Consider the following 25,581-nt stretch of genomic DNA (forward strand, 5'->3'; position numbering starts at 1 on the left):
GATATAAGACATATCTAGGTGGCATGCCACGTTAGAATTGACACTGAAAAGGGACTGTTGGGCCCTGCTGTTTGAATAGGCCATAAAAACTAGCACCAGCCATTTTCTACATAAAGCATTGGTGTAACTGTAGTACTGCGGACTTCAGTGCATAAGGTTGAAAGTTCTAGGCAGCTGTCAGCATCCACATTTTTTTTTATTATTTATTATTTGATTTATTAACATCGCAAAAGGATTGTGAGGCTTTTTACTCACTTGTTTAATGTCTTAAAAGTCATTTAAACAGCAAATTTGACATCAGCTAGTACCGAGATTGGTGACATGCTGTGGCATGATAAGTACTTAAACTATGCATTTGCTGAAAGTGTTTCAATATAAAACAATCCCACAATGATTGAGAGGGTATTTTTCACTTGTACAATATGTTTGAACTCCTTAAAACTGCACATTTTCCATCAGCCAGTCCAGAGATTGGTGGCATGCTGTGGCACGCTGTGGCATGTGCCACATGTCACATTCGGCTCCTACCCCTTCTCCAGATATGTTCAATGTTGATTGGCAATTTCGGCAAGTCTGCTCTGTGGAGCAGTTCGTGGTGACTAGTAGTGGGAACACGCATTGATGATTAATAGAACCACCCAAACACGGCATGGACCCCTGTAAGTGACATATCTTTCCTAATCGCTGGTCCCTGAATAGTGTGGTGTATTGCATGCAGCCCTGATCACCTGGGCGAGGGGAGACACGCGCCATGTGATCAGGACAGAAATAAACATGGATTTGCCCCGGAAGGGCTCATCTGAGTGAGACAGCAACGTTGTCAGACGTGTCATATTCAAGCTCCCTGCTGCATGTGTGAGTGTGCGTATGAATGGGATCCGACCTCCAGGAGCACACGGGAGGTCAGATGAAGCAGTATCACACTGGCAACGACGATCTAGAAGCCACGTGCGCACCGAAAAAAAATGATATAAATAAATACTGAACGGCTTCACAGACGCTCGAAATTCCCTGGAAGGGCTCAGAAAAAAAAGCGAACACCATCATCACAGTGAAGCAAAACGAATATCTGCACACCAGGTGTTACTCAACCAGCCAGTGACACTGAAACACAGCAACAGTGTTGTTTAATATCCTTGACAAATGACAGGAAGCGTGTTGACTCTTTGATGTCTCTTTATTCAACAGCAGACATCTTCAGGGTATGTAACTGCACACACAAAGAATAATGGGTGGACAGCAGGCCCTTTAACATGTGGCTGGCTTGTGCCACGAAGTTTTGTCCTTGCTTAGGCTCTGAGGCCTAATATTTATGAGGAGCGCTCAGGACGCGTCTCCTCACGTCCCCTCCTCACTCTGTGTGTCACGCCGGGGGGCGGGGCTTCCGCCCACAGACGAGATCTCGCGAGAGCTCACGGCTCTCCCGATATCTCTACACACCTCCCCCTGATAATGCAAAGGCAGTTCATTGCAAAACATAGACATTGTATCTCACTGGTCTTCTGTGCTCCCTTCTTGGCCGATTGCCTTTCTCGCTGTGCACATCATGCTGTTCATCTTCTCGCTCTACCGTGGGTGCATCCGCTTCCAGCTCAGTTTCTTCCCCTTCTCTACCCTCGGTCACCGGCTCACGTTCTTCCCCTCTCTCATAGTCCATTTCTCCTTCGGCTTCAGATCTTTCCAGGGTCTTCTCTCTCTCTTGTCTCTTCCCAAACAAGGCTACTCTTTCCATGTTCCATGTGCGTCCATCTTCGGTGCGGACATGGTTGGTTCCTCGGTGAATCACCTTTACGGGTCTGCTGAACCGTGAGCCTGTGATTTGATCCTTGGTCGGTAGTCGTATTTTGATCCAGTCTCCCTCTTTGACATCTGACCCTTGTGTGGTCCTTCTTCTTTTGTCACTCCATATTTTCATTCATGGCTTGCTGTTTTCTATTCTCCATACCACTTCCGACATGTCCACTTCTTCATCTTCTCTTACTTTGGCCAACCATGGTGGCACTAGCGTGGAGGCTGCTCTCCTCCCTCTCAACATGCGAAACGGGGATATTTGAGTGATCCCGTTGGGAGTCAGCCTCTGAGCCGCTATGGCCTCCTTTGTTGTTTTGAGCGGGTCCATCCCTGAAGCAGTTGCTAATTGGATGGCTCCCTTGATGAACCTGTTGGCTCTCTCGACAAGCCCATTGGCTTGGAGATGATATAGTGCTGCTTTCTTCTGGTGTATGTGGTGTTTCTTCAGGAATAGTTCCATGTCCCTGGAAATCAGTTGTACCCCGTTGTCCATCACCAACTCATTGGGGAGTCCTTCCCTCTGAAAGATGGCGGTGAGGACCTCTATTACTGTCGCGGTGGTAATGTTGGGAACAAACTCGGCCTTGACCCATTTTGATAAGTAGTCCACTAGCACTATGCCATACCGATGTTCGGGCGCCATCGCCTCCAATGGTCCTAAAAAATCTAGACCTACTTTTGACCACACCGCTTCTGGGACCTCAGTGGGGATCAGGGGTGCCTGTCTGATCTTTAGGCGCTTGTCACTGTTTAGACACTCATGGCATCTCTCGATCATGGTGCGGATCTCTTGATCCATGGACGGCCACCAGTAGGCTTCTCTCACTCTTCGACGCGTCATGGTGTTTCCCAGGTGGCCCGCATGGGCTCTGCAGAGAATGGTCTTTCTCATACTCATGGGCGGGATTATCTGGTCCAACTTCATTATTATTCCGTCGGTCTCTGAGATCTCATCTGCCACTTTCCAATAAGGTCTCATACCCTCTGGCATTGCTTTCTCATTAGGCCAACCGTTTCTGATCCACTCTCTGATCCTCGCCATGGTCAGATCCTTTCCGTCTTCTTCCATCCAGTGTCTCTCACTGAGTTCTAGGTAATCTGCCACTTTGAGATCTGTGATGGATGCTACAATGCATTCTTCTTGCAGGAAGGTGGTGGCATTGTCCTTGCCCTCTGGCAATTTTGACATGCAGTCCGCCTGCAAATTCTTCCATCCCTAGACGTGTTGCACCTCAAAAGTGTACTCCTGCAGTTTGGCTGCTATGCGTGCTAATCTGGGCGTTGATACCTTCGTGCCTTCTGGGCTGAGCATGTGGATAAGGGGTTTATGGTCCGTCACTAACTTAAATTTTGTGCCCCACACATATGTTCTGAAATGTTCTACGGCCCATGCACACGCTAGCATCTCCTTCTCTATGGTGGAGTAGTTTTGTTCGGCTGATGATAAGGCCTTCGAAGCAAAAGCTACCACCTGTTCCGTGGCGCCTTTCTTTTGAGTTAAGACAGCTCCTAGTCCATATGCACTGGCTTCCGTAGTGATGACTGTACCCCACTCGGGGTTAAATGGTTGCAAACACGGTGCTTCTACTATATGCTGTTTTATGCTCTCCACCGCTTTCCTTTGGGGTTCTTGCCACTTGTACTCAGATCCTTTTTTGAGGAGTTCGCGGAGCGGGGCTGAGGTTTCTGAGAATTTGGGGATGAATTTGGCATAGTACACCGCCAACCCAAGGAATGACCTCACTTCATCTTTGCTGGTGGGTTCAGGTGCTTTAATTATGGCCTGCATTAAATTTTGTTTGGGACTTATCCTTTGCTCGGATATCCTGTACCCCAAATACTCAACTTCTTTTGCCTTGAATATGCATTTTTCATGCCTTAATCTCACTCCCACATCCTGCAGTTTGGTGAGGACTGTTCTCAATGTGGCATCATGTGTCTGTTCATCCCCCGCATAAACGAGGATGTCATCCTGAAAATAGGCCACGTTTCTGACGTTCCGTAGTAGGGCATCCATCATGCGTTGAAATGCTGAAGCAGCTGACGATAAGCCGAATGGCATTTTGGTGAACTGCTAGGTTCCAAACGGGGTGATGAATGCGGTGAGGGGTTTGGACTCTTTGTGCAATTGTATTTGGTGGTACGCGTTCCTCATGTCCAGTTTAGAGAATATTTTGGCTTCCTTCATCATGAGGATGCGTTCATTGATGCTCGGCAGTGGGTAGCTGTCTGTGATAACTTCCAGGTTTAGGCTGCGAAGGTCGATGCAAACCCTTAGCTCTTGTGAGTTTGGTTTCTTTATAAGTACAACTGGTCTGAGCCTCTCTGAAGCTTCAATTTCTTCGATGACACCATCCATCTTCATTTTGTCCAGTTGACTTCTGAGTGTGTCTCTCGCCGTTGCTGGTACCGGCCTTACTCTATGTTTAACTGGGACAGCGTTGGTTTTGAGCAATATTTTATGGACGAAGCCCTTGATATGTCCCGGCTCCTCCGAAAATAGTTTTGGATAATCACTTTTAACTACTGGTCCACTCCTCCCGCAGACTGACAGTACCTGATCTTCCGTGCTGGGGTCCAGTCTGATTTTCAGCTTATCCTGGTCGTCCCACCCTAAAACTGCCGGGCCTTCTTGACTGAAGTAGACTTTGGTGATGGTTTCTCTACCTTTGAACTCCACTTTCCCTTTGATGTAGCCCAATAGGTCTACTGACGCCCCGCCAAAAACCGTAGGTTTGTGCCGTGTAGTGAGCACTCTGACTTTTTCTGTCCCCATCATCTCTTTGTACGTGCGCAGGGGTATTATGGTGAGATCGGAACCTGAATCTGCCATAACTCTTGTTTCCAACCCATTAATCTTGATGGTACAATGGGGTTTTTCTCTTCTGGCCCGTGGACTGTTCACCATGATGACTGTAGGTCTTCCTTCATCTTCGGAGGACGATTCCCTTTCCGTGTTGTGATCAGTGTTTACGCTCGTGATTTTCTTGTTGCGCCACCGACACACAATCGAGAAATGACCAATTCTTTTGCATACCGAGCACTCTTTGTCTCTGGCTGGGCACTCTCTGTTGAACGCGTTTCGTGCTTGTGCACCTGTGGCATTTCAGTGGTTATTTCTTTCCCCATTTCCCTTCTTTCAAGTCGGATACCTGTCTCTCTTTCTTCGGGTGGAACGCCACTGCTTGTATTTCAGCGGAACTGTGGCCTCCTGCGAGTTCTTTCTTCTCCCGGCCGTTTCCTCAACCGCTCTCACAATTTCAAACGCTTTATCCAGCACCAGTTCCTTCTCCAAAATGAACTTGTCTTGTACTTTCCTGCTGTTGGTGTGAACCACCAGCATGTCGCAGATGAGGCTCTCTGCATTGTTACCGAAGTTGCACAGTGCCGCCAGTTCACGCAGCTTAGTAATATAGTCGTCTACGGGTTCTAAGGCTTCCTGTTTGCGGCTATAAAGCCAGATTCTGTGTAGGACGGTATTCTCTTTGCTGGCGAACCTTTTCACAATCCTTCTTACGGCCTCCTTGAAAACGTCATTGTCACCAGCCACCGGCTCCGGGGAGAGACTTTCGAACACCCTCTGTCCTTCCACCCCTAGGGCATTAAGTAACATCGCCCTGCGTCGCGCCGCCGAGTAGCCTGCGCCGCCCAAGGCCTCTACATACGTCGTGAACAAGGGTTGCCATTGCGGCCACGGAATGGCGGGTCTACCTGGAGTTTGCAGGAAGGGCGGTGGTGGTGTCGCTCCTTGCATGGTTCCACCGGGTTACAGCGGTAATCCTCGTTGCCAATTATGTTGTAAAATATCCTTGACAAATGACAGGAAGCATGTTGACTCTTTGATGTCTCGTTATTCAACAGCAGACATCTTCAGGGTATGTAACTGCACACACAAATAATAATGGGTGGACAACAGGCCCTTTAACATGTGGGTGGCTTGTGCCACGAAGTTCTGTCCTTGCTTAGGCTCTGAGGCCTAATATTTATGAGGAGCGCTCAGGACGCGTCTCCTCACGTCCCCTCCTCGCTCCGTGTGTCGCGCCGGAGCCGGGGGGCGGGGCTTCCACCCACAGACGAGATCTCGCGAGAGCTCGCGGCTCTCGCAATATCTCTACAAACAGCCACAGTGATCAGGTGGACACAGGTGCTGACCCAGGCACAGTAAGCTGAAAAAAAAAACACGCGCAAGGAGAACGCCAGGCCCACGCCAGCATGGCCAGCCCAACTAGAACAAGCAGCAGCAGCGCACAGCCAAGGGACAACGCAGTGAGACTAGATAGTCATGACACCAGGCAAACAACCTTTATGAGACCATTCGACCCAAACACCACTGGGGCGGCTCTCAGATGGGGAATATGGCTCCAACTATTTGAACTGTACTTACAGGCCAGGGACATCGTCGAGGGGAGGAGAAAACACACACTATTATTGCTGAACATTGGCACCTCTGCACTACGTCTGTTCAACAGGCTTCCAAACAGAGGGGCAGCAGATGAGTACAACACAGCAAAAGCGGCTCTGAACAACAAGTTCAAGCCTAAATTGGACCCAGACTACGAGAGGTTCCAATTTTGCATGACCCATCAGAGAGAAAAGGAAACCATCAACGACTTCCATGCACGGCTCAGGGAGTTAGCGTTAGGATGCAAATTCCCAGACAAAGACTTTGTTGTCCGTTTACAGATCATTAATGGTCTGTCTTCAGAAAAACTATGCAGGGCAGTGCTGCCTGAGAAAAACATCCCTTTGGACCGCATCCTAGCAATGGGGAGACTCTGAGAACGCACGGATGAGTAGGTGGTAGTCATGGAAGCAGCAATGCAGCGACTACCCCTCGACACCACACAAAATAGGAAGAAGTAACAGCGGTTTGAGGTCGACAAGAAGAGAGGCGACCCACCAACACAGGACCAGGACACCCATTGAGACGGGGTGCCACATGCAAGTGGTGTGGAGGACCCTGAAACAGGGGGGAACCATGTCCAGCTTTAGGAGTGACCTGTCAGAAGTGTAAGAGGCTTAACCACTTTGCAGCCATATACCTGAATCCCACACCTTTGAGAGATCCAGGACGACAACATACTTTGAGCCAACAACAAAAAGGAAGAGGAAAAGTAAGAGCGGTCGCCACCACGCACAGATCGCCCAGCAGTAGTGACACAGAACAATCCTCAGACAAAGAAACGTCCCCAAATGGACTTGAAAGGTGAAAGAAAAGGAACAAAGGACGAGTGCATCGAGTCCACATGATTTACACCATAAAACCGACAAAGCATGATCGGAAAGGAAAGAAATCTAGGCGGCCATCATGCATCATCCTATCGGACGGAACCCCCACCAAAGTATTTATAGACACAGGAGCGACGGTGAACCAAACAAAGTAGGAGTTTGTGAGTGTGGATTTTTGCACTATCGCAGGGTAAGGGTACATATTTGTTCTAATTGACGAATTTAGCAGATCCCCAGAGGTGGAGCATGTCAAGTCCACGGATGCCATGTCAGTTATAACCGCCCTCGAGAATGTTTGCTATACATGGCATACCAAAGAAAGTGAAAAGTGACAATGGGCCGCTGTTCACCAGTCAAGAGCTCAGGCAGTTTCTCACCAACCTAAACGTCAAACACCGAAGATCACCCCATGCTGGCAGCAGGCAAATGGCGATGCCGAACGTTTCATGGGATCCCTAAACAAAGTAATAAGGATCGCAAAAGACCACCTTCAACCCTGGTTACCTGCAGTGTATCAATTCCTCCGAACAGACAGGCAAACCCCATACACATCGACATGAGTAAGCCCAGCAGCGCTAATGTTCGGGATACCGATCCAAGCAAAACTACCGCTACACTCAAGCTGGGTGAACCCCGAACCAGACATACCGCTCATGGAAGAGATGAGAAAGACGAAATGAGAAGGAGTCAAGCCCGCCACGTGCAACACGGAGAACTGTGGACGAGCGACACTGTACTAGTGAAAACTAGGGCATCCCCAAAAAACATGACACTGACATACAAATCATGCACATGGACAGTGCAGGACTCCAATCACAGCATGGTGACAGCCACCCGAGGACAAGAAGTGGTGACGCGAAATGTATCCCATTTCCGTAAAGTACCAACGACACTGTGGAGAGAACAACGAATCCCCAAAAAACCAAACAAGGATCCGCCAGCGGACCCTGATCCACAAGCAAGGGCAAGCGACAACGTATCCAAGCAAGCAGACACAGTGCCACCACTCGACCAAGCAGAAGACCCTGTTGCAGGCCTCAATGCGACAGGACTACCGGAGAGAGCACACGCAAGATACGGACTCGAAGAGAAACCACAACCTTCGACCCGGCTACAAGGATACGTACGACAAGGGATCTACCACCAGGGCCCTGAGGTGAAAGAGGTGCAAGGGGCGGAGGAGCAGCGGAAGAGAACCAGCAATAGATTATAAGAATGTAGTGTTTCAAATATTCAAGGTTTGGAAGGAATGTGGTGTATTGCACGCAGCCCTGATCACGTGAGCGCGGGAGACCCGCGCCTTCTGATCAAGCCCGGAAATAAAGTCGGATTCGCCCCGGAAGAGCTAATCTGAGTGAGACAGCAACGTTGTCAGAGAAGTCTTATTCAAGCTCCCTGCTGCATGTGTGAGTGTGCGTATGAATGTGATCCGACCTCCTGGAGCACACCGGAAGTCCGATGAAGCAGTATCACAAATAGGAAGGACAAACAGACCACTGGTAAAGCAATTGCAGTAAGCTGATCACCCAGTAAATCAGGACAACAGGTCCCTCTTCGCCACGCAGGCACCCTCTTTCCAAGGAGTCGTCATTTTGGCACCAAAAAAGGGGGGCTGCCGTTTAAGGCAGGGTGAGAAAATATAACCCGCGATTGTGGGGCATTTGGAAGAAAAGAAACTCCGACAGATTAGAGCGCACGATTATAAACAATCTGAATGGCTGGAACCTGAAACACGGGACACTGGCAAAGGGGAAATCCGGATACTGGGGTGAGAGGTGGTAGAAAGGGAAGGAAAAGTAGAGGAGGATAAGGTGAGCCAGACAGCACGCGGGTCGGGAGGTTCCAGATGTCAACAGTGCCATTCTGCATTAGAACCTGCCTTGCGACAGAAGACTCGAGCATGGGACAGCAATGCAAACAAACGGGCCATAAAGCTGTGTATGGTATAGGTAGTTTGCTCCATCTGGCTGACCTAAACCAGTGTGGTTTGTAGAGATGAGTACCCGGTTCTTCTCGTTTTCATAAGCATCCACTAACCAGTGTGAACGTTGCAACTGTGTGCTCACAAACGCATGCACACGCTAAAGGGTATTTTAGCAACATGCTGTGGCAAATCCATTGCGTCGAAGTTAAGAATGCAAAACAGAAATACTGGCCAAGGGGCAATTGGAGATATTTCTCCAATACCTATTATCCTATAAATAAGTGGGAATAGGTGGGTGAAGGGGCTCGAGGGGTGGAATGCTTTGTTCCAGTTGCATTACAACCCCACAGCACATGCTAAGCGTCTTTGTTCTTCGTTACTATTTCTCTTCTTTACTATTTCAGGGATCCCGCCAAACCAGACTCTACTCGCCTCTGTCCCTGCACAATGCGCATGTAGTCAATGCTCTTACGACCCAATTCTGAGTTTTAAGCCAGGAAGATGCGTGTGGCAGGCTCTCTGTTTAAAAACCGACATGGCGGTGCCCCCTGTTCACTTAGCATTTCATTAATGAACTAGAAAAGCTCATAAAGAATGCGGCCGAGTGGGCTACACTGCCTCAGCATGCCAGGCCCCAGACCTCAACTCCCTCAGCATGCCGGACCTCAACTCCCTCAGCATGCCGGACCTCAACTCCCTCAGCATGCCAGGCCCGAGACCTCAACTCCCTCAGCATGCCAGGGCCCAGACCTCAAATCCCTCAGCATGCCAGACCTCAACTCCCTCAGCATGCCAGGCCCCAGAACTCAACTCCCTCAGCATGCCGGACCTCAACTCCCACAGCATGCCAGGCCCGAGACCTCAACTCCGTCAGCATGCCAGGGCCCAGACCTCAAATCCCTCAGCATGCTAGACCCCAGACCTCAACTCCCTCGGCATGCCAGGCCCCAGACCTCAACTCCCTCAGCATGCCGGACCTCAACTCACTCAGCATGCCAGGCCCGAGACGTCAACTCCCTCAGCATGCCAGGCCCAAGACCTCAGCTCCCTCAGCATGCCAGGCCCCAGACCTCAACTCCCTCTGCATGCCAGGCCCCAGACCTCAAGTTCCTAAGCCGACTTTCTCCCCTCCAGTTTCCAGCACCACCATTCTTGGGTGGATGGAAACACTGGAGGGGAAATGTTGTGCTTTCCAGCAGCAAAAGCTGCATACATATACCGTCTACATAGAAACATGTGCTCCAGTGTCACTGCCAGCATTTTCTAAAAGACTGCCACTTTTCTAGTTTAAGAAAGTTTCCTTAAAGAAAAGTGGTGCTGTAGTCTCGGAAATGCCATTTTAAAGTCTGAAGCAGTTTTAACGGCGCCCTACTGGTGTCCTATTATAACAACACTTATTGCTGTGCTATAACTGTGCTCTTGAGAGCAGAATCCCATCACAGTTCCAGCCCAGCATTTCACATGGTTGCTAAGGCTGTTGTCCAGCAGTAAATCGGGCTCATGCTAAGGTCATGGCTTTGATGCCAGACCGGTGCATTAGCACTTCATAAGAATTGGTGCTTCTGAAGAAAGTGTTCATCCTTCATGGATAAACACTTCTGTGTTTTTGCATGTACCTCTGAATCCGACTCTCTTTCTCACAAACAGATAAATCTGCATTGAAAGTCACACAGACACGTGACAGTACCCTGATTGGGAGAAAAGATGTTAAACAAGCTACTATTGGATTAGATCCCTTATTACGACAGGAACAAACACTTAGTGCTTTGACAATTGTATGGCAAAGCTTTTCCAGTTGTCATGCCAACCATGAAGACTGCTTCTTGTAACCCCTTTCTTATAGGAGCCTATGCCACCAAAATGCGCCAACACCAAAAAGAACAATTGGGCAGAAAAAAATGGCTTCTACAGCCCCTAAAATATGAAACAACCTTCCAGAAGAGCAGAGACAATAGACGGATCATAACATTGTTTGTAAATCTAAAATATTGCTTTGTTTACTAGCCATTTAGCGAAAAAGCCAGGTTTACTGCTGACCAAATTAGTCACAGTACAGGAAATATTCAACATCATTCACTATGCACCCATTTATGAAACCTCTAAGTCTGGTGCCCTTGATTGCCTCAGAAGGGAAATAAGAATACATTGCTTTGCACTTATAAATCAGCGTTCAACAGTGAGGGGAGCTAAGAGGTAATTAGTTCCTGCTTGCACCCTAGAAAGCCTGGTTAGCTTAACATTAATATCTTCCAGGAGCTACTTTTGGCTCCCAATTGATGCTGAACAAACACATGGGGCCTCATTACGACCCAGGCGGTAAGTTACCGCCTGGGCCGTGACTTTACCACCATGGCGTAAACTACGTTTACGCCATGGTGGTTGGCGGATTTACCGCCCCATTCCGAGGTTGGCGGGGGCGGTAAGTCCCCAATCCCCATTTACCCTTCCCCATTCCCATTTATGCCCCATAGGGCATAATGGGAGTGGGGAAGGCGTTAATTACGCCACCGTAAATTACGGTGGCGTAATTAACTCCATGGTCCCTTAGCGCCATGGATTTTAACACCTGCAGGTGTTAAAACCTCCATGGCGCTAAGGGACCTCGTACTCAGGCGGTAAGGGTCGGCGCTGTTTACGCTGCCGTTAACCCCTTACCGCCTGAGTCGTAATGAGGCCCATACTCTGTGTGTTTGGGACAATCTATTAGGACATCTATACGACATTCAACAGCATACGGGGTTAAAAATAATGGACAAAATGATAGGTTGCCTCTTATGTTGAAGCTAGATGTGTGGATCGCTATGTACTAGCTCCTTGTTTCCCTGTGGTGGCTCCTGGTCACTGGTTAATGCTAGATACCCAGGAGCTGCTTTTAGCTCCTGCTTATCCAATCATATTTTCTATCCCTGTAAATATATTCAGTTGCACTAAATTGCCTAGGTGGTGAGGCAGATTATGGACAAAAACTATACATTAAACAACATATTGAATTGCTGAAATGTGAAAAAGATTCAATATATTCCTGAAAAATCTTGCATTTATATAAACTTTGAAAAAACAATTTATTTATAAAAAACGGAAGCTATTAGATCATTGTTCTGAATGACTATGGGGAGATAAAATAAAAAAGACATATTTGCAATAACCAGTGTCTGTCAAATGCTTTTTAAACTCAAAAAAACCATATATTGGGTTATTTGTATTTAGGAAGGACGAAGAATGGGGAGGGAAACATGTGAGGATTACAATGATGCATGCCTTTTTTAGGGATTATTTGGGAAGGTATGATGTTGTCGCTTCTATTTTCCGATATGAATTAGTTGCAATAAATATGATCTTTCTACAGTAAAATCTATATCGGTATTTCACTATTTTTGGATGATCAACTGAACTCTGTAAATAGTGCATTAATAGTTTCCCTTCAATGTTAGTAGCATGTATCTGACAGTCACATTGCATTGATTCAATTAATAAATATGTTGTCTTTGTGTTGCAGGAGATGAATGTCCCTTTGGCGAAGACGACGGTACAGTAAAACATCCTACATTATGTTGTTTCTTTATGATTGCTTTCTAACTTCTACCTGTCACTGCTGGCCACTTTCCTGCCAGTGTTATCTAAAGTCATAACCACGAATGCAGACAAAAACATCTACAAAAGGATCCTCGACCTGGAGATGCCATATTGTCATAGCTTTGTCTCATTGGTCTTTGCTGGGTAGCCTATGGGTTCAAGGGAAGACTGGATCTACCACACTCTTGGAAACCTGGTGGGGAATGATAGAGGATTAATAGAGGAATCACGTAGCAATCTATATATTCAACCCACAGCTATTATTGCTTAGATTTTGATGTTCATGGAGTCTCTTTGTTATGACTAATAATATTTCTCAACGTTCTTGATCTAGGATTCCAAATATAGGAACATCACCCTATTCTCAGCATTTCTATCCATATCAGTTCCCTCATGGCCTTAATCTACCCTGCCCTTAATTATGGTCATGTACTGTGACGGATCTAGCATTATCGTCACTGACTATGGAGGGAAGCTTCTCTTACATGGCCAAGGAAAGCAGAAGCTACAAGGACTCTGACCCTGGGAGAGGCTATCTGCGGGAGGACCAAGTAGCAGAAGACCATCTCCAGAGAGCTAGGAAAACACTGAACCAAAATAAACTTGCAGCCATAGGTCCACTTGACCTTTATGGCCTATTGTGACATAGATACCAATGTCCCAGGTTTTCCCAACCAATCACTCTGTTTACCCCCCCACCATTTTAGTACTGAGTCGAGGAAGAGGGATGGATCAATGAAGATGACCAGAAGCGGTAAGCCAATGCAGCGTTCTAGTCTTTGGAAAATATAGACCAATGCTGGGAATTTTAAAACTGCCATAGCTGACAGGGATCTGAGAGCAAGGTACGGTCAGAAGCTGTTTGCAACTTGTTCTGACACAGTGTGATGGGAAACTGAGCCACAAAAAGCTCACCGCTTGATGGGTGTGTGCTGCTGGAGCCTCCCAGAGCGAAGGAAAGCAAAGCTGGAGCTGACCAGCTGACGGGATACACGCCTAGTCAGAGGTCCTGGAGAGAAGCAGATGAAGCGACGTGAGAACCACCAAAGTCACCAGGTAGCCCAGGGAAAACGGATGGGTTACCGGGGCACAGTAAGGCAAATGAGGCGCCACCGTGATAATGCAGGGGAGCTCAATTGAACATATTAAAAAAACTGGCGTGGATGAGAACATTTTCAAGAAAGAGGTAGTGACCCTAGTTTTTTAAAGAAGGGATTAATACATATATGGACAGTGTCAAAGGTGGGTCGGAGACCCAGTGCTTGAGAGGAGGATTTGATACACATGCGAATAGTGTTGCGAGAGTGTTGGATACCCAACACTTGAAAAGAGGAATTAAAACAGAAACAAACTTTGTCAAAGGTGGGTCATTAACCCGATATTGGAAAAACATTGTCACATGGATTAAAGAAAGAGTGAATAAAGAAAGGAAAAGCCTGGGCAGATTAGTGAACCAGGCAGACAGTGAAACTGTGACTCGCCCCCATGAGAGGAAGACAAAAGGAAGTGAAGTGATATCCTGACAGGAGAGTAAACCCGGAGTGAGAAATGGAAGTGAGGATATATCCTGGCAGGAGATAAACCAGGAGTGAGAAAAGGAAGTGAAGTGATATCCTGGCAGAAGAGTAAACTATGAGTGAGAATAGGAAGTGAAGTGATATCCTGGCAGGAGAATAAACCAGGAGAAAGAAAAGGAAGTAAAGCGATATCCTGGCAGGAAAGTAGACGAGGAGTGAGAAGAGAAGTGAAGTGATATCCTGGCAGGACAGTAAACCAGGAGTGAGAAGAAAAGTGAAGTGATATCCTGGCAGCAGAGTAAACCAGGAGTAAGCCCAGAAGTGTACCTGCAATTTTGAATACAAGAGGGAGGATTCATACCCCTTTTAAGGATCAATAAGAAAGTGACAAAAAGTAAACTGTGATAAAGCGACATTTAAACTACAAGAAGGATTCTAGGGGCAGGGAAAACCCTTCCCCTAGAATCCTAGATTTCTTTTCTGTTTTTGAACCTTATGAAATTGTTATTGAGAACTTTGAAAGAAAGCTACAAGTACCAGAATTACCTTCTGCACATTATACTGAGTTTAGAGTGTAAGGGTCAGTTTAGGATTTTTGGACACAGGATAGTGGGTGCTCTTTCATTTAACATCCTGACACAGACATTCCTTAATTTTGTTCAGGCAGGGAAACCCCTTTTAGGATTAGGGATAGATAGGATTCATCCCAACCCTTTTTATTATGTTCTGGAAATAAAAGTCTATAACAATCAATGAACGTGCCTCTGTGCCCTAGTCTTATTCTTGATCCCTTACAGTACACACACATATCCTGCCTGACCCTTTTTTCTGTCTATGATTCCCAACTGCCTTTCCTCTGTCTTGTAACTCAGTCACATCCTTCAACTCTGTCGTTCACGGTCACTCTCATCCCCACCCACTCTGATCATTTACCTGCCATCAGAACGTCCCCTTTAGCTAGCCCATCACAATGTCATTCGAAAATCCAAACACTGATCTTCCCCCAACAATGGGATCACAACAATTTTAGAGTCTGTTAATGGGATTCTAGACATATCCACAACAAAACCACATCCAATCCAATCAATGTTTGTTTCAGCAATGTGCATTAAAACAAAGACAGTTACATTAAACATGAAGGAAAGCACTGTTAAATGGTGTGGTAAAATGAAGGATAAAATCACTCCACACACATGCAAATGAACAATACATATAAAAAAGCAGACGTATACTAATAATTGAACCCCTCTCTTAGACGTCCTCGCTTGATCATACCCTTCCCCTCCCAAATCCTGCCAACAAAGTCACTTTAATCACCGGTGGCTTCAACTTATAGCCCCCACCTTTCAACTTCCTAGTTATCTCAGGGTCATGGAAACAGGCAGCTCAAGACAGTGCTTCCACCTCTTCACCACACCACATTTCATGTTACATTCCCTTTCCTCAACACAATCCCTCCAAAACACTCTCTCATTTCTGCTAAAATATTTCTCCAATTCCCTTCTACCACTAGCTCCCTTACCACTATCATAATTTAAAGCACAACATGACCTCTGGAAAGGTCATTCAAGCTGTCTTCCTCCTGTGCTGTTTATAAAATGCGTAGGACTACTCTACATTCTCTGTACCCAAATATTGTCAGGTCATGCAAAGAGTACTTTTTCCTCAGATCATGGACCACTTCACAAAACACAATGAAATGTGTTGTTGTATACTCAGCCTATGATCCACACAGGCTGACATTATCTCTCTTGGTTCTAGGACCACCTTTCTCACTTGAACTGTAACCTGCACCAGATTATTTTATAGCAGGCCAAAACGTATCCTCATCATCAACCTTTTTAAAGTAACAATGTGTAGAAAAAGGAAATATGGTTTCATTTCCTTGCTCATCACAAGGGATAGGTAAGCCCTAAAGAACTTTATGTCTCTAGCATTCTGGATATACTCATATTTGAGCTAACACACAACATTTTGTCTGTTTTGGAGATAAGACGCCTTCTACTCATGATATAGTCATAGCCCATCTCTGGTGAATTGAAAGTAATATGCATTCTTCTGCCGAAACGATCATCAATGATCAGCTGAGTGACAAGTGGACAAGTGTGCTAGGGACGCATCAAACCTTAATCCATAGATTCACCTGGGCAAATTCTTTCAAGCTCATAATTTGGTTAATGTCTAAGTGTATATATGGCAGCTCATTCAAGGCACTGGATGGAGCATTTAGGAACTTCTTTTAAAATGTATGTTCTTCTGTTTCAATAGAAGGGCAGCTCTCATTGCCCCAAACCCTGCTTGCATGCATCGCCTGTTTTATGTACATTTAAAATCGCACCAAAATTGAATTCAGGACATTTCCCATTAAGTTTTAATATGCCCCATTCGTTTGAGCTTTCAAGACTGACAGATTGCTAATATGAGCTTCCTAGTTCCCTTCATTGGAGAATCTCAGCCCTAAATATTCAAAGTCTTCCTCAACCCCATGTTTTTCCTTTTAAATATATGCTTTTTGTCTGGACTTTGTCCTGTGCACCTACCCACATGACAACAGATTTAACAATGTTAATTCCTTTTTTTTAATGTAAATTTGTGTTCAGTTTTACATGGCACAGCGTCAATGAATAAAAACATACCAAGATCAAAAGATTTACAGAGCCCTGGAGAGCAAAATTAAGTATGCCATCAGAAAAGTCTTCCATAACAAATCCAACTTCCTCAGCTTCCCGGCACAACCCCAGCTCTCATTGAAAAAATCTCCATAAATTGATAAATATGATGAGTAAATGAATATGTTACAGCATCATAGACTGTCACACCGTATTATAAGTGTTCTCCCCACCCACCCAGGTCACTTCCCCCTCTCTCCAAACCGTAATCCAGGACTTGCCAAACAACATAATATATTAGGAATGTTCAATCAATTGAACAACCATCGCTACTGGGTGCCAAACACCATTGGTGCCCAGCTATGCAAGGGCTCTCACTTCTTCTTTAGGGTTGCTGGGTATCACCACTAGGGCAGGGTTATTTAATTGCTCCAGATCCTGTCAAAGCCCACTAAAAACCTCCCCCTAACATATTAGCAAAATCAAACAAACATTTTAGATCCTAAAGGGATCCAGAACTTTCTTCTAAAGTAAGGCAAAAAAGGGAGGCATTCCATGTCTATGTTGCTATGATTTTTCGAGAGCGCTGCCATAAGACTCTCCATATCATAAATCTTGTGTGCTTTGTTAAGCCATTCATCGTGTGTGGGCAGTATGATCTCTTCGAAAATATTGTTACGCTAATGACAGGTTAGCCGTCATGTGTGTATGCCAAGTGTAGATCTCTCCATCGTCATTTAACCCAAAAAGTAGCATCAGGGGAATCAGGAGTCTCTCTATTCTGTCTATGTCCTTCACCCAGGCCAGGACCTCTTTCCAAAATATTTGGATCACCGGACAAGTCCCACAATACATGCCATTAAGAGCCAATATTGCCACATCCCTTCCAACATAGAGGACTGTGCTCGGGAACATTCTAGAAAAGCTGTCCGGGGCAAACAACCACATTTGTAATAATCTATAATCATGCATCTTGTATTGAATAGCTGTTGAGGCTGACCATGTTTGTCTGCATATGGCTGGCCAGGGGTCCCTCTCAGCAGTGAAAGGAAAATCCTGTTCCCTTTGCTGTCTAGTCTTCTTTGGTTTCCGTGCCTTGGCCTCCACTAGAGCTAAGTAAAGTTTTGAAATTAGCCCTCTAGAGCCCATGTATGAACTGTAGAATATTTACAAAAGCTGCCAATGGGCCATTCAAAAAGTCTGCCAGGATCGGCCTGTTGGGACACCCTTCAACTGTAGGAACATGAAATTGGGCATTGGGTCTCCTCCCAGTTTTTTGTCTAGAATAGGTGTGGAAAGGACCCATCTTTCTACAGTTGTCCTGCTCCCACCAAGCCTGTGGCCCATAGACAACTCAGGGAGGTGGGCCAAGTCGTCATCTCTTTGGGCAAGGAGGATTTCCTCCGTAACACTCATAGTGTGGGCAAGATCGGGTGTCTCTGAACTCTGCTCGTAAGCTGCTTGTTCGGAACCCATTGCCACTCACCTATAGTTACTGGGGTCACTCAAGTCATTTTCAAGAGGAACCCATTGTTTTTCCTTACTTCCCCTAAGGTGATGCAGGAGGATCCTCAACTGTGCAGCCCTGTAATAATCGTGTGAATCAGGAATGCCACCCCCCACCCCCTGGTCTTTTAGCAAAGTCAGCGTTCTTTAAGCTACACATGGTTTCTTTCCATCCCATAGGAAATTCACAAGGGAATGTTTTGCTTCTGTGAAGAAAGTTTGGAGAACCTCAATCGGCAATGTCTGAAATAGAAAGAACAGCCTTGTGAGGGCATTCCATTTTAATCCTGTAAGACGACACGCCCATGAGGGAACCAATCCTTTCCACCTTGCTAGAACAGATTTGATGATAGACCACAATGGGGAGTAGTTTGCCCCATATAGTTTTGCCAAGTTCCTCTAGAGGGAGACGCCTAGATGCCTCACACCATTGGTTTGTATGCGGAATCCATTCTGGGCTATTTGTTCTCTCCAGTTGGGTGTGGGGTCTCGCAAAAGGAGAACCTCAGAGTTTGCAAGATTTATTTATTGAAACCCGAGCATAGGCCATATGCCTCTACTGTTGCGATTAACTCAGGGAGAGAAGTTTCCGGGCTAGTCACATATGCTAGAATGTCTTCAGCAAAAAGTGATAACTTGTATTCTCTTCCCTGCCTCAGCAGACCACTCAAGATTTTGTCTCTTCAAATACGTTTTGCAAGTGGTTCCAGGGTCAAGGCAAAGAGTAGAGGAGAGAGGGGACTGCCCCGCCAAGTACCCCTTTGCAAGGGAAACAGGTCAGAGGAGATTCTGTTAACCATCACCTGGGCTCTAGGAGATCTGTATAGCACTGTAGCACCCTTGCACCAACGAAAATCAATCCCCATCTTGTGAAGAACTGCTTTAAGAAAAGACCACTCAACTCTGTGTCAAGGAAAACCAGTATCGGGTCTTTATCTATAGGGGTAAAGACACAACCAATCTGGATTCAGACAGGGCTCCAGCACAGAAACCTCCTTTTTGGAGCTGAAGTCTAGGCTTATGGACAAATTGATAAAGGCCTCACTTCCCTCCTCATTTCCCTGGACCAATCTGCAGTGTTCGACTTGGTGGATCACGCCATCCTTGTAGATAGACTGGAGGAAGTTGCTAACTTCTCCCCGGCAGCTGTGCGCTAACAGGGTCAGCAGGGTTAGTGCAGATAAAACAATGGCCCTTCCTATCCCTGTGCAATATGGGGTACCGCAGGGAGCTAGCACCTCCCCAAGCATTTACAATATTTTTATGGCCCCCTTTTTCACAAAATTGGTGCAGAAAGGGTTCCTATTCTCCAACTATTCCGATGATACCCAGAGTGTTATCCCTCTTACTGGATTTCATTACCATGACGAACTTGAACTTAATACAATATTCACCATCATAGAGAATTGGATGCTGCGTAACAATTTAGCATTAAATACAAGGAAAACTGAGCTCATGATTGTGGCCTCGCCAGCTACACTGGCTAAGCTGGATCCCGCTTATAAGCACTTTCAACTGGGGGATGTGGCCATTTTGCCCCTACCTAAAGTAAAAATACTTGGGGTAACCATTGACCAGCTTCTTAACATGAAATCCCATGTGGGTAATACTGTATCTGCAGCTACCCACTATGTCAAACTATTGGTCCACCTCAGACCGTACATCTCACATGCTAATGCTGAAGCAAATGCACAAGCTATAATAGGGGCTAAAATCGCCTATTGCAGTAGCTTGCTTGTTGGAGTTAGCAAGGCAGTCATCAACAGACTCCAAATAGTACAAAAAGTGGCAGTTAGAGTTGTTACCGGGCTCGCCAACCGTTCCCACGTCTCAGAGGCTAGACACTCACTAAATTGGCTTCCTGTGGAAGCATATATCACCTTTAGACTTTTAGTCATCACTTTCAAATGTAGATTGGGGTCTGTGCCCACCTACCTGTAAGACAATATCAGAGAATAACCTATTGGTAGAAATTTGAGATCTAACAATCAAAACTATCTTTTCCTGCCGAGATGCAGAACTAAGAAGGTTCAGATGGGGGCCTTCTTTAGTGTTGCTCCCCTGACATGGAATACTTTGCCACCTGTTTTGAGAAGACACTCCTCCCCTCCCCTCTTCAAGAAAGAACTTAATACTGTGTTGTTCTATTGAGAAGGCTTTGGGGTTTTTCGTTCTTCGTCTTCGGCTTCGCCACTTCTCCCACCGACCTGGCCTTGCTTTCTGTTAACTGTTTTGTTTGCCTTGTCTGCGCCCTCACGCCTAAGGGTCTATGGATGCGCATTACAAATAAAATAAAGTAAAAGTAAAGTAAAGGGGTAATAGAAGCTATGAGATCAAGGGTTTTCTGAATGTTGTTAGCTCCTTGCCTCCCTCTAACAAAACCCACCTGGTCAGTATGGACTATAATGGGTAGCAACCTTCCCAACCTCTCAGCCAAAACGCGTGTATACATGTTTGCGTACACGTTTAGGAGACATATTGGGCAATAGGAGCCGCAATCTAATTTATCCTTCCCCTCTTTCGGAATGACAATGATCCTTGCTTGAGTGAAGGATTCAGGGGCCAATTCCCTATCCATTATATCATTAAAGAGTGTGGTAAGAAAGGGAGCCAATATAGAGGCACACATTTTGTAGAAGGCAGTGGTGTAGCCATCATGTCCCAGAGAAGAACTGTTCTTTAGCTTAGTATTAGCCTATAGGATCTCCTGGGGTTTAAGCCAGGCATTTAGTGAAATCAGGTCTTCCGAGGCCAAAGTAGGAAGCCAGATGTCCCTAAAGTATTCCTTTATAGTATGCAACTTCCTGGGCCCGTATTTGCTGCCTTAATTGTAGGTCCCGTAATGCCCTGACCCTTTTATTATCCGAACCCTCCGACAATAAGAGACCACCGGAGGTGGCTTTCTCTGCCTCCAAAACCATTTGCCGCTGGTCCTCCCTTGTATCGTTGGCTTTGAAAAACAAATGTGTATTTCATCCTGAAATCTGTCTCAGAATACTTTATTCCTAAACAAGGTCTTGTTGCACGTCCAACGTCTGTCTGTGGTGGGCTGCTGGCCCAGGTCAAAAACAGTTGTGGCCATATTGTTATCATTCCATGCCACTACTCTAACTTCTGACCCCAATATTACATGAGCCCTGTATACATCTATTAGTAAATAGTTGTGTAAAGGTCCGATGTTGTGCTGAATAAAACGTGTACACCTTTAAGTCGAGATGGAATATCCTGAGTGTATTAGACCAATAGTCTAGCAGGTCTTGCTGCTCCGTCCCACAACAAAAACTGGCCTTTCTCAGGATCCAGCCAGGAATTCAGGTCACCTCCAGACATTGTTAGCCCTCTCTTCCAGCCCTCCAGTAGGGCAAATGATTCTTCACAAAGCTGAGTTTGCCAATGGTTAGGTGCACACAATACACAAAAGGTTACCTCTATGGCAGTGAGTTTCCCCCTGATAGTTAAGAAACAGCCCTCAAGAGCTATTTTAGTCTGTAACAATTGAAAGTGGAGCACTTTTTTAATCAACATTCCTACGCTTGATTTACGATCCGGGCCAGGCGAGCACATATAATTCCCTAACCATTTTCCCTTGATGGAATATTCTTCCCCTTTTTAAATTTCGTTTCCACAACAAACAGAATGTCCATTACAGATTGCCAAAATTCCCTACCCAACATGGACTTTTTCTTTCTTTCAAAATCTATTTTATTAGCATTTTAGCTATAGTAAAAAAGATATCAAAACAATGTAATACTTCCAGCATAACACATTTGCAATTCCCTTGAAACCTTCTTCAAAGCACCAACCCTTTCCCACCCTCTGCAACACACTACCCATAAAACCACAGTGTGAAAGGCAACCATAAAAAATGTTCTACTAATTTGTCAGTTTGCGGGTGGTAGATAGAGATCCTGAGAGTTTTAATATGTAAGATCTCCTTCACCTCTGCCATTAACCGGCTCTTAAATATGGTCCCCTGGTCCGTTAGTATCTCCTTCGGGAAACCAACCTGTGAAGAAAATGGGATCAGGTGTTTCAAGATTTGTTGGGACGTATTATTGCGTAATGGGAAGGCCTCAGGGTATCGAGTGGCATAATCCACAATCACCAATATATAGCGATTCCCAATTCGAATGGCTCAAGGGGTCCAACTATGTCCATTTCTATACGGGAAAAGGACACATCAATGATTAGTTAAGGCTGAAGTGGAGCTAGAGGAGGTATTTGGGAAGTGGTCTTTTGACACAGGGAACAGCGTTTTTCACATCAGCATATATGCCAGGTCAATAGAAGCGGCTGATTATCTGCACCTGTGTCTTGGCTATTCTTAAGTGACCACCTGTTAAATGGGAGTGGGCCATCTCTAATAGCATCCTCTTGTGACTTTTAGGCACCATAATCTGAGATCTAGGAGTACCATCAGGGTTAAGGTCACCTCTATAAAGTAGCCCATGCCTTAACAAGTAAAATGGCCCCCCTTTTAGTCGTCCCTCCTCTTCAACTAACACATGTAGAAAAGCCTCTAGTATCAAGGGATCATTCCTTATGGCAAAGGCTAAATCAGGGAATATTTCAGTTTGCTCGCCTAGGTTTGTTGGTTGTACAGCCTCAGGTGTTGGGGGGATTTTCATCTGCCTCCCCAAAGCCTTTTACCCCTCTTTTAGTTTGGTTGGCCTTTTTGATATATTCCACTTTGGGAAACGGGACGAGACGAACAAAATGGCGGATGGCATGGAACAATAGAGCCGAACAGCGAGACACAGAACAGGACTGCGGAGAAGTGCGGACAGATCGCAAGCGGTAGATTGCAGGAACGGAACGCTGCAGAGGCCCGGTGCAGTAAGGTGGGCTCGACACAACACGTTCCTAGCTGCCACGGAGTGAATGGACGGTCAGAGGACTGCAGCGTACATGCCATCCGAAGTGCACAGGAGAGAGACCGCAGGCTGCCAGACCCCAAGACCCGAACAGCAGAGCATTGGGCAGTGAGCAGCTGCTGCAGGCGGAGACCACAAATGCGTCGGAGAGGCGCGAGCCATACAGTAACACGGGCATCAGAGCCTGAGTCAGAGACCACCTGATGAGATACATTGCATCAGGCGGACACGTTGGGGATGTGCGCTGCCCTACCAGAGGTTGAAGAAAGCGATCAGTAAATGGACACAACGGGACATAAGGTGCGATACCGCATATTTGTGCTTGAAGCCTGCAGAAGCCAGTAAGCGGATGGAGACGGGTGACATAGCTAGAGTGGCCTCCTGAAGTGGGGAAACCATACTAGCTAATATTGAAGGAAGCAGGCAATTCTAAGAAGCACCTCAGTAGATTGCAGGCTAGACGCTTGCCCATAACGCACGCAGCAGTGGCTGCACCTCACAAGGTTTGTAGACCTAACGACGACCCAGCGGTCCTGAACAAAATAAAAAAGCCAGTCGCCTCTCATAGGACCACCCCGGGCCCACGAGAAACGAAGGGTACACAGCCCAGGGCACAATTGGAAGTGAGGGGCTTGGTAAAGCTCGGACCTAAAATGGCGGACAAGGGTGGGGGAAAAAAGGAGCCCCATAGGAGAAGCACCCACAAGCCGAAGGGGAGACGAAAGGAAGATGTGTTCGGCACACCCTGCAAATAACCCCACTGCAGACCACACATATTGGGAGCACCTGTTGCCGAATGATAACTCACAGACGGAAATTGCCTGGAAAAAAACTAAATAAAAAAAGAGGCGGACCAGCAGAAGATCGGAGCACGGCGTTCCCTGGCTAGCAGCTGGAACCGGAGCCGAAACACGCACCGCGGGAAATCACGCCAGACAGTAGAGCGCATGCCTGACAGTGCCAGCAGGAGAATGCACATGCGGTAGCCACGGCCCTCGCTCCAGAGAGTGGCTGGAGACGCATTATAGAGCTTCACATTCAGGAGCGAGCGCTGGGCTTGACGGGGACAGCAAGCCGGGAGCACAATGGCAATGACAAAGTAAGCCGAGGGGACGCAGGACTTTCATGATGCCTATGCGGGCTAATACAAACTCCTGATCACAGGCGAGTGATCCGAACTGTGCAGTGGGGGAGCCCAGGTGGATACCACCCCGCAAACCGTAAGAAGCTGGGCAATTCAGCGAAAAGGGATCCAAGGTGACACGCGGGGTAGTCGCCGGAACTACGAAGGCACGGGACACTGAGCAAAGCAGAAGATTTTGATCAGCGTCCAGGGACGTGGGAGGTCACAACCCACTTGTGAAACAATGGGAATCTGAATACGAGGACTTCCACCACAGATTCCCTTAAGCACCACAGCTAGGCACGGACTAGCCCTGAGGCGCTGGAGACCACACTCCGAGGGCCCGAAGTGAAGCCATGGAAACACCAAGATGGCAGAAAAACAGACCAAGGCAAAGGGCAAACAACCCATACTGGAAGAATTTGCAAGAATGCCGCAAATGGATGAAGGGGCTAGGAGCAAGGAGAAGACTCCCGCAATGGACACCGCTATGGCGAGCAAAGAACAACAGATCCTGGTTGCAATTGCGGACCTGAAACTGGCTTGGGAAACCAAACTGGAATCGGCAATGGTCGAACTGAAGGCGGCACTGGAACTTAAAGTTGGCGCAGTGCCGGAGGAGGTAAATCTCCTCAGGCAAGACGTCAGAACACTAGCAGAACGCACAGGCGAACTGGAGAAGGAAGTGGCCCTGAATACAGATGCATGTGCATCTCACATCACAGTGATTAACATCCTGGACCAACGCATGAGCAATTTGGAAAACAGGGCAGAAGAAGTGGAGGGACGCGCCCCGAGAATCAACATGCACATTGTGGGCCTACCGGAAGGAGCAGAAGGATCAAACCCCATGGCCTACATTGAAACGATGCTGCTTCAAGAAATAACAGGTGTGCTCACTCAAGAATTTGCGGTGGAACGAGCGCATAGGGCCCTGACTAGGCAGCCACCGCCAGAGCCCTCCAAAGACCAATAACCACCAAAATCCTGAACTATCGTGACAGGGAGAAAATCCTAGAACACTTCCGAAAGGGTGGCACAATACAAAGGGCATCGGCAAACATCACAGCATACCCGGACTGCACACTCTTGGTGCAGAAACGTCGTATGAACTATGGGGCAGTGAAAAGAAGATTGTGGGAAGCAGGCTACAAATACATGTTAATATACCCGGCCAAACTGAAGGTTTACCACAAAAACAGAACACTGTTCTTCGACACCCCAGAGGAAGCGTCAGAATGGCTAGACACACAGAACTGCCCATTGGAAACTGGTACCCGGAAAGAAGACGGCACAGATAAGTAAAAAGGAGACTGTGGTACCTACGGTGCTGTAGAATCAAACACTGGGACTATAATATAAGACAGGGCAAAAAATTGAGATATGTGCAACACAGGTTGCATAAACACATATGCTCAAGCACAGCGATATAGCG

The 25,581-nt window shown here is 46.6% G+C and overlaps 1 protein-coding gene across 1 annotated transcript in view; it reads left to right on the top strand.

Moving 5' to 3' along the window:
- The window catches only part of LOC138510558 (serine/threonine-protein kinase MRCK beta-like), a 2,015,755-nt gene that overhangs the window by 1,131,629 nt on the left and 858,545 nt on the right, over window positions 1–25,581 (top strand). Inside the window, exon 16 of the mRNA XM_069626316.1 lies at window positions 12,441–12,470. Coding sequence (XP_069482417.1) covers window positions 12,441–12,470 — 30 coding nt within the window. The remainder of the gene's footprint in view (window positions 1–12,440; window positions 12,471–25,581) is intronic.

The sequence above is a fragment of the Ambystoma mexicanum genome, chromosome 6p (genome assembly GCF_040938575.1).
Source record: "Ambystoma mexicanum isolate Mex_15411 chromosome 6p, UKY_AmexF1_1, whole genome shotgun sequence".
Taxonomy (NCBI): domain Eukaryota; kingdom Metazoa; phylum Chordata; class Amphibia; order Caudata; family Ambystomatidae; genus Ambystoma; species Ambystoma mexicanum.